This window comes from Heptranchias perlo, unplaced genomic scaffold, assembly GCF_035084215.1.
Source record: "Heptranchias perlo isolate sHepPer1 unplaced genomic scaffold, sHepPer1.hap1 HAP1_SCAFFOLD_49, whole genome shotgun sequence".
Lineage (NCBI taxonomy): Eukaryota > Metazoa > Chordata > Chondrichthyes > Hexanchiformes > Hexanchidae > Heptranchias > Heptranchias perlo.
The window spans coordinates 8,721,515-8,731,944 of NW_027139505.1; the positions used below are offsets into that span (position 1 = coordinate 8,721,515).

General features: G+C 43.4%; 1 protein-coding gene across 1 annotated transcript; it reads right to left on the minus strand.

The window, feature by feature from the left end:
- Positions 1-7,507: 7,507 nt before the first annotated feature.
- Positions 7,508-9,296, minus strand: LOC137313908 (probable G-protein coupled receptor 139). The gene is made up of 2 exons (XM_067979634.1): positions 9,242-9,296; positions 7,508-8,412 (listed from the first exon to the last, which is right to left on the minus strand). Exons 1-2 carry the CDS (start codon positions 9,294-9,296, stop codon positions 7,508-7,510), a joined length of 960 nt encoding a protein of 319 aa, XP_067835735.1.
- Positions 9,297-10,430: the final 1,134 nt, after the last annotated feature.

Below are 10,430 nucleotides of genomic sequence, written 5' to 3' on the forward strand. Positions count from 1 at the left end.
TTCAACAGTTTTCAGCTCGAGCTGTGTGAGCGTCATCTCCCGTTGTGACGTCAGAGGCCGAGTGACAGCGTCACGACACTCAGCCGCCCGGTTCCACAGCGTTGATTCTGCAGGATATCCGGGGCTGAATGTTCCTCAATGGGGCACTGCGTAAATGTACAGATGGGAAGGGCCGAGAATGTGGCTCAATCTGTGCTGCAATGGGACTCACTGGGTAAATTTACAGACAGGAAGGGCCCAGGGTCGGGTTCAGTCTGGGCTGCAATGGGACTCACTGGGTAAATGTACAGACAGGAAGGGCCCAGGGTGGGGTTCAGTCTGGGGTGAAGTGGGACTCACTGGGTAAATGTACAGACAGGAAGGGCCCAGGGTGGGATTCAGTCTGGGCTGCAGTGGGACTCACTGGGTAAATGTACAGGCAGGAAGGGCCCAGGGTGGGGTTCAGTCTGGGCTGCAATGGGACTCACTGGGTAAATGTACAGACAGGAAGGGCCCAGGGTGGGGTTCAGTCTGGGCTGCAGTGGGACTCACTGGGTAAATGTACAGACAGGAAGGGCCCAGGGTGGGGCTCAGTCTGGGCTGCATTGGGACTCACTGGGTAAATGTGCAGACATGAAGGGCCCAGGGTGGGACTCAATCTGGGCTGCAATGGGACTCACTGGGTAAATGTACAGGCATGAAGGGCCGAGGGTGGGGCTCAGTCTGGGCTGCAGTGGAACTCACTGGATAAATGTGCAGACAGGAAGAGCCCAGGTTGGGGCTCAGTCTGGGCTGCAGTGGGACTCACTGGGTAAATGTACAGACAGGAAGGGCCCAGGGTGGGGCTCAGTCTGGGCTGCAGTGGGACTCACTGGATAAAAGTGCAGACAGGAAAGGCCGAGGGTGGGGCTCAGTCTGGGCTGAAGTGGGACACTGACAATTGGATCCATTAGTCCTGGGTTTGGGGTTAATATTACCCAGGGTTCCCGCTCAGTATCAGTGCCCAGTGACCCTGCTGAAAATTTCGCCTGTGTGGGTTCAGGATGGGGACAGGTCTGTTTGAGTAGAAATGGGGGAAACGGGAAGACAGTAACTGTTTACTTAGAAATAGATGAACTCAAGCGAACACAGCAACTATATAATTAGAAAGAGAGGCGCGGACTAACAACCTTATGGCATTGAATTCGACACGATAATGTAATAGTTAACTTGATCATGCCTTTGCTTTCTATTCGACCTGTTGTGATTGGATGATGTGATTGATTACACATCGCGTTCTCACGATTATAATTTGGTGCAGATATATCGCTGCCCGTTGGAATTACAACTTCTGCCTGCAGCCTGACTCGTATCGTAAATACTGTTAGTCGTCTGAATCCAGTTAAATGAGAACGTACCAGTTGCACAGAACTGCAGCCTCTGATCACCACTTCCCCCAAACGCTGGATAGCAGCAGAATTGGCAGAGTCTGGTCTCCACCGGCACCTGAAAACAAGTGGAGTTTGACTTTTGGAGAACCTCAGGATAAAGTGGAACGTTAAAGAATGACGGGTAAAGAGTGCACTTAATCACAGTTAATAAATGAAGGCCCATTCACAATTAAAGTACTAAGGCTATTGTTAGCGTGAGGTTTTCAGTAAGGTTCTTGCACAATGAAGTGAGGTGTCATCTGTTTATTAAGCACACAGTACATGCGAAATACTTAAACATATAGTTAAAACATAGTGATTCCAATACACCCGATGATGGTTGCCTGGAGAATCAAACATGTTCGAGTTCTGACCTCAATATCTCAGGAATTGTGGAAACCGAATTATCATTACAAACTGCCAGTTTTCTTGCATTTTTCTCACATCCTGTAAGTGACAATCCATGCAATTTTGCATTACATAATTATATTAAAGTTGCCCCATATAAAGATAATTTAATTGAATTATCTTATTGAAAGTTTCACTCTTGATGCATATAATTTCAATTCGACCAAGTTGAATATTTAATTATAATATCTCTTTGTTTCTGTAACATTTTAACCAATTAATTTGGTTGTGTACTAACAGATGTTTTCCTCGGCAGAACTAACTGCTTCCCATACTGTTATCAAACGATTAAAGTCCTCTGAAATTTTTGAATCAGTGTTTAATGGTCCGTCTTTAATTCCGTTTCTTATTACTTCATCCTGAAACTGACCATTGCTGCAGGGTCAGCCCTGGCCCAACATCCCAGTGGTACTTTAAATGTACTGACATTTCCCTGCTTAACAGACAAAGGCTAAAGATTATCGTTACTACAAAATAACGAGAAACCAAGCAACTGTAACATTAGAATACTTCGGGAGAGTCTGATTAAACCTTTCTTTACAATGCAACTTTCGTTGGTGTTAGATTGTTTAAGGCGAACACTAAACAATATCTCATCAGCGTCATATATCTATCTTGATCTGTTCTGTTGCATAGATCTCTACCTATCGGTTTGACATACTGTATGCGCTCACCCTCCAGAGCCCCATTAACCATTTCACGTAGTGGGATGTCAGTGTGACTGACCATATGGACTCTCTGTAACCTTCACCAGCCCTACAATCCACCGAAATCTCTGCGCTCCTCAATTCTGGCCTTTTGTGCATCCCCGATTTTAATCGCTCCAGCTTTGGCAGCCGTACCCTCAGCTTTCTCGGCGCTAAGCTATGGAATTCCCTTCTTAAACTTCTCCACCTCTACCTCTTTCTCGTTCTTTAAGGGTCTCCTACAATACCAACCTCTTTGACCAAGTTTTTGGTCACTTGTCCTAATATCTCCTGATGTGGTTCGGTGGCATATTTTGTTTGATAATCGCTCCTGTGAAGTGCCTTTGGACGTTTTACTACGTTCAAGGAGCTCTATAAATGCAAGTAGTTGTTGTGCTTCTTCTTGTGGAGGCAGAGGGCATGGCTGAGGTACTGGATGAGGACTTTGTATCAGTCGTCACAAAATAAGGGAATGAAGTTAATATCGCAGTAGAGTAGGGGGGAGCAGAGATATTGGATTGGATAAAAATAGATAGAAAGGAGGTACTAAATAGTTTGGCTTCGCTAAACATTAACAAGTCACCCGGTCCAGATGGGATGCATCCGAGGTTGTTGAAGGAAGCTCGGGTGGAGATTGCAGGAAGTCTGACGACAATCTTTGCATCCCCCTGAAGTGCTGCAAGAGGACTGGAGGATTGCAAAAGTTACGCCCTTGTTTAAGAAAGTGGAGAGGAATAAACCTGGTAACTACTGGCTAATCAGTATAAAGTCAGTGGTGGGGAAACTAATGGAGACTATTGTCAAGGACAAAATTAATTCTCAATTGGAGAAGGATGGGTTAATAAAGGATCTGTTGAACGCAAATCTTATCTCACTCAACTGAGTTCTTTGATGAAGTAATCCAGAGGGCTGATGAATATGGTGCAGTAGATGTGCAAATGGACTTTCAAAATACATTTGATAAAATTACCACATGACAGACTTATTCGGAAAATAAAAGCACATGGTGTTAAAGGGACAGTGATAACTTGGGGAAGTAATTGGCTGCGGAACAGGAGGCAGAGAGTAGTGGTGAGCAGATGTTTTTTTTTTTTTCCGGCAAATGTAACCCAGCTATTCAAGAAAGGGGGGAAAGAGAAAAGAGGGAACTGCAGGCCAGTTCGCCTAACATCAGTCGTCGGGAGAATGCTGGAATCCATTATTAAGGAAGTGATAACAGGGCAATTAGTGAATCATTACATGATTGGGCAGTCAACATGGTTTAATGAAAGTGAAATCGTGTTTGCCAAATTTATTGGAGTTTTTTGAGGATGCAACTAATTGGGTAGGTAAAGGGGAACCGGTGGTTGTACTCTATTTGGATTTTCAATAGGCATTCCATAAGGTGCCACATAAAAGGTTGCTCCGTAAGATAGGGGCTTATGGGGTTGGGAATGTTGTATTCCCAGAAGTAAAGGGAAGTAGGGGTTACCGGGAGCGGGCAGGAAATTGGATATGATTTTAGATTTGAGGTTAGGACCAGATCAGCCATGATCTTATTGAATGGTGGAGCAGGCTCGAGGGGCCGATTGGCCTACTCCTGCTCTTATTTCTTATGTTCTTATGTTCCTATTGCCATGAATGGAGGATTAGCTAACGGAGAGAAAACAGAGAGGATGGATAAACGGATCATTTTCAGGTTGGCAGGTTGAGGAGTGCCGCAAGGATCAGAGCTTGGTCCTCAGCTATTTACAATCTATACCAATGGCATATATGAACGGAGTAAGTGCAATCTATCCATGTTTGCTGACGGTACAAATCTACATAGGAAAGTAAGCAGTGAGGAGCACACAAAGTACGCATGGGATATAAAAAGGTTAGGTCATTGGGCAAGAAGGTAGCAGATGGATTGTAATGTTGGGAGATGTGAGGTTATTCACTTTGGTAGGAAGAATAGAAAAACAGAATATATTTAAATGGTAAGAAACTATTGAACGTTGTTGTTTAGAGAGATTTCGGTGCCCTCGTACAAGGAACACACAATATTAGCATGCAAGCACAGCAAGTAATCAGGAAGGCAAATGATATGTTGTTCTTCAAGAGTAAGGAACTCCTGCTACAATTGTACAAGGCTTCGGTGAGACCTCACCTGGAGCACTGTGTACATTTTTGGTCTCCTTACCGAAGGAAGGATATACTTGCCTTGGGGGCAGTGCAACGAAGGTTCACTAGATTGATACCTGTGATGAGAGGCTTGTCCTACGTGGTGAATGGGCCTATACTCTCTGGAGTTTAGAAGAATGGGAGGTGACCTCATTAAAACCTACGATATTCTGAGAGGGCTCGACAGGGCAGATGCTGAGAGATTGTTTCCATTGGCTGGAGAGACTAGAACTCGGGGGGCATAGTCTCACGATAAGGGGTCGGCCATTTAAGACTGAGATGAGGAGGAATTTCTTCATCAGAGGGTTGTGAATCTTTGGAATTCTCGACCCCAGAGGGCTGTGGATGCTGAGTCGTTGAATATGTTCAAGGCTGAGATCGACAGATTTTTGGACTCCAGGGGAATCAAGTGATATGGGGATATGGTGGGCAAGTGGAGTTGAGGTCGAAGATCAGCCATGATCTTATTGAATGGCAGAGCAGGCCTGAGGGGCCGTCTGGCCGACTCATGCTCAGATTTCTCATGTTATGATGTTTTTCTGCATGGAGAGAAGTACGCGGTAGCGTCCACCAGGGGTCGGTATTAAACCATTGCTTTTCTTGGTCGAAATTTATGACCAGTACTTGGGTAAAGGGAGTGGAATTTTAAAGTTTGTGGATGATAAAAACTTGGCAACATTGTAAGTAATAAGCAGGATAATAGCAGACTTCAGGAGAATGTGGACAGACTGGTGAAATGGGCAGACACAGCGCAAGTGCAATTTATTGTGGATAATTGTCAAGTGATGCACTTTGGGAGAAACAAAATGGAGATGCAGTTTAATCTAAACGGTACTATTTTAAGGGGGTGCAAGAGCAAAGGGATCTGTGGGTACATATTCACAAATCTTTGAAGTTGACAGGGCAAATTGATAAGGTGATTAAGTAAGCATTTGGGCTATTTGGCTTTGTAAATAGAGACATTGAATAAAAAAAACAAGGAAGTCATGCTAAACCTATACTTATCACTGGTTCGTCCTCGGCTGTAGTAATGAGTACAATTCTGGGCACCTCACGTTAGGAAGGCGGGCAATGCTTTGGAGAGGGTACAGAGGAGGGTTATCCGTGTGATACAAGGGATAAGGGGCTGCAGTTTTGTGGAGAGATTGGAGAAGCTGGGATTGTTCTCCTTAGAGCAGTGAATGTTTACGTGAGACCCAACAGAAGTATTGAAAATTATGTTAGGTTTTGATAGAGCAAGTAGGGACAAACTGTTCCTTCTGGCGAGTGGGTCAGTAACCAAAGGTCATATATTTAAAAAATTGGTTAAAAAACGAGAAAGGGAATGAAGAGTAACTTTTTCACACAGTGGGTTGTTAAGATCTGGAACAAACTGCCTAAAATGTTGGTGGAATCAGATTGCATAGGAACTTTCAAAAGGCAATTGGACATGTACTTGAAGTGGACAAATTTGCAGGGTTCTAGGGAAGAAGCTGGAGTGTGGGACTAAATTGTACAGATCATTTAAAGAGCTGGCTGAAATACGACGTGCCCAATGACCTCCTTCTGTGCTGTAAGATTCGCTGATTCTTCTTCAGTGCATCTTTGTCATACATATCGGACGCAGGATGATTCACGCACAACACGTCACTTCTGTAAACACAGCGATATCCCAAGATCATGTAGCAGGAGACATCCGATACAAAACATTCCTGCCCGTTTTGCTGATCGACCAAGAGATGATGGGCTCTGAAGGTGTTTGATTAGAATCTCCCTGTGCACGGTCCCGATGTTTCGGGTAGTGGACAATCATCAAATACATTCTTCTCAATGTTCAGTATAAACAAAGGACACAACCATTTCCAAGAGAAAGATATCAATTAACTATTTTAACTAAACTTTCCTGACTTTCACTAGCTTGCGTTTTGATACCAGATTGATACATGTTGTTGAGTCGTGCCCAGTGGATTTAAGTTAAGAAGGGATGGGACAGGATAGATCGAAGCAGACTGCTTCCATCAGGTGAGGAATCAAGAACTAATGGCCATAGATTCCAGAACACATTTCAGAGATTGAGAATTGAAGCTCGGAGAAACTTCTTTACATGGAGAGTTGTAAGGCTGCAGAATACACAGAGGCAGAAATGACGTCTAAATCCAAGATTCAATTGGATAGATCAATGAATCACAATAGGTCGGAGGGATGTTGAGACGAGGCGAGTGAAGTGAATGGAACTATTTACTGGGGTGGAGGGTGAACGCAGACAAGGACTGTGCGTCGAATGGTCTGTTGACATGTTATAACATTCCAATATTTAGATCAGTTGAGACTTTAAGAAAATATCTACAAACAAAGATTCCTGACGTCAAATGACGAGTCAAGTTTCTACTGTCTCCTTCATTCATGACTTATCAGGAGACAGGGTCCCGTTCTATTGGGCCAGGAGACAATGGGGAGCAGTGTCTGATGTCGAGACCAGCGCCTGTAACATTCACACCAAGATTACAGAATAATAACAAATAACCACGATTGTAACATCCTTCATTGCTGCTACACTAAAGAAAGCTTCATTATTTAAATAAACAAGGCGTCTTATTCCAGTACCGACGTTATTAAACAGCAAACGCTGACGCCACATGTTCTGCACCACTGCTGATTCTCAATCATGACTGTTCTCTTTGAATCCTGAGCGGGAAGTGCGCTGTTTTAGCGAAACGATTCTGTTCACCGTGGGAAAGTAGCAGACATCAAATGCACGGCACCAAAGGGAAGGAATGTTTTCTGACAGCTTTTAATTTTCACAACAAAAATCCATTGTCGCTGTAAACGAAAGACGGCCATTCTAAAATGGAACACGGGCTGTAATTGAGCTCTGAGTAGGACAGGAAGTTTTGGTTTGATTATTCATTGCTTGACCATTGTTAGAATAAATGTCCAAGGAAATTTCATCAGCTGTTTCAGCTCGGCCCTGAATTTAGTTTGAGTAGCTGCATAAATACAGGTGTTTGTACAGGAACTCAAAAACATAAGCATGTAACCTGTTTCAGCGGCGATATAAGCAGGTGCAGTATAATCGCCTCGGTAATACATGGCGTTTGTCAGTCTGGTCGATAAAAAACTAACGACAGTTGTCAGCCACAACAGTATGAAACTGCCCGATACAGTGAACAGTAAGATAATGGATTTCCAACGGTTCTCCATCTCTGGATCGTTTCGATTCTCACTGTTGTGACCCCGAAGTCCCCTGCGGAGTCTATTGGCCACTAAAATGCGCCTGACTGTCAAACAATTAAACAGTAGTATCAAAGCGAAAGGAAGCAAGGCAACGAAAATACTATCTAACCAGGAGAACGCTATACCTGCAGGCGATGAAAAAAAGTCCAGTCTGGGGCGGAAACCCCAGTCAACATTGTTAATTATTCGATCAGGCTCATATGCAAACCAATAGGGGATATTTTCCAAATAGACCAAGATAGAGACCGTTGTAATAAACGTGGCCGCAGTTCTCACTGTGCAATACTTTGTTTTAAGCTTCTGACAACATATAGCTACAAATCGGTCAAATGTGAACGAGACTGTAAACCACACCGACATATCCAGGTTGTTACATTTCATGTATACAATTAACTTGCAAACGGCAGTGCAGGACAGGAATGAATATGGAAAGAAATAACTGAAAATGTGATGCACTATTACATTGATGATCATGACCAGTCGATCTGCTGTTGCCATGGCCACCATATAGACAGAGGTACATTTGGAAAGGCCACAATTTCCTCTGGAGAGAATCACGATTGTCAATAGATTCGCTGTAAGAAAGAGGGACAAGAGGAAAATAACGGGGACACTCAGGTAAATCTCACAGCATATTGGGAGGAAATGTTTCAATGTTTTCCCGCTTCGGATTATACATACGGATTCATTTTTATTGGTAAAGGCGAGAGTTGACGATATCTTATTTAGAAGAAAGAAAACTTCAAACAAACAATATAGAGGGACTGAAAATCCGCCGTCCTTCAAGTATCCTTCAGTCAGCTGTCGTCAAGAATTAAATATAATTTCACAACAATTACTGGAAAGCTATGAATCCAAATAAAACATTCAGCTGAGACAAAATCATTCAATTCGGTCGAAACACTGCCCTTTTTCTATTTATAATCGCCCCGAGGTAACAGAGCGGGAGCTGGTGGAACCGCAAAAGTTCTTTGCAGCCGAGGGGAGGGGAACAGCTCCCCGAGCGGCAATTGTTTCTCAAATTATCTTTCAAAGGCCCCTGTTGGGTGGAGGTGGCTGCAGACCGCGGAATTATAAGTAAAAGTAGACAGCGGTACAAATGAGTTCATGAGCATAGACACTAAGAAATGCATCCTTTCGTGAACGATGGACTGTTGGAGGGGCCGCGGAATCAGCATCGCCCTCCCTCGGTATGGGGAAGAAAGTTGATCGTTCGGTGCCCAAGATCCACAGACCAGAGCAGCGCCTCACCGGCCGTGAGGACTGTTCGGATTCCCGCAGATGTTCATCAACATAGACCGCTGGATAATTTACTCTGCAATAAGGACATTCTCGGAATCTGTTACATAATCATTAACAATGAGAGAGTGAACAATTACAAAATAACAGGATATACTGACTTACCGGGAACACCAAAGACTGCGAGAACAGGATAGTAGATGTCCTTGATCTGTAGCATTATTGGCCTTTCCATTGTTTACAAGAATGTGTGAATTCTGTCCAGCTTTACGGTTCCGATTGGAGTGTATCTGAGATGCGTAAACACTACCCCTTTTATAGAACAATATCGGTGTCCGGTGAGAAAATCAGGTTACACAATAATTCGCGTCAGTTATATTCGCTTAACAAACAAGGCGCGATTTTCCTCCTCAGTGCGCCCGGGACACCAATGGGGAAATTCAACAGTTCAGTTCATGAAACTTGTTATATTGAAATTATGAACGCTCTGCGTACCCTCTGTCATCTCTGATGGGAACATCCCTCAAGGACAGTGTATTAGGTTTTTAGGGACACATATTATTTCGGCGAAATCTTCACTTATCCATTAGATAATTGAAATTTGTTTTGTGCGATGATGATGACTCAGGTCTAACATTATTGGAGGTGAGAGAAATCTAACATTACTTGTAGTGATCCTATTCTAACATTACTGGGTGTGCCCCTACTCTACTATTACTGGGTGTGCCCCTACTCTAATATTACTGGTGGTGACAGAAATCTAACATTACTTGTAGTGATCCTATTCTAACATTACTGGGTGTGCCCCAACTCTAATATTACTGGTGGTGACAGAAATCTAACATTACTTGTAGTGATCCTATTCTAACATTACTGGGTGTGCCCCTACTCTAATATTACTGGGTGTGCCCCAACTCTAATATTACTGGTGGCGACAGAAATCTAACATTACTTGTAGTGATCCTATTCTAACATTACTAGGTGTGACACTACTCTAATATTACTGGGTGTGCCCATACTCTAATATTACAGGTGGTGACAGAAATCCAACATTACTAACGGCGACCCTACTCTAACATTACAGATAGTGACCCCACTCAAGCATTACTGGAGGTGACTCTTCTCTAACATTACTGCTGGTGACTCTACTCTAACATTACTGGGGATGAACCAACTCTAACATTTCTGATGATGACTCTGATCTAACATTACAGATGGTGAGCCTACTCTAACATTACTGCCAGTGACCCTACTCTAACATTACTGATGTTGACCATACTCTAACATTACTCATGGTGACTCTACTCTATCATTACTGGGTGTGACTCTAGTCTAAAATTGCTGGGTGTGCCCT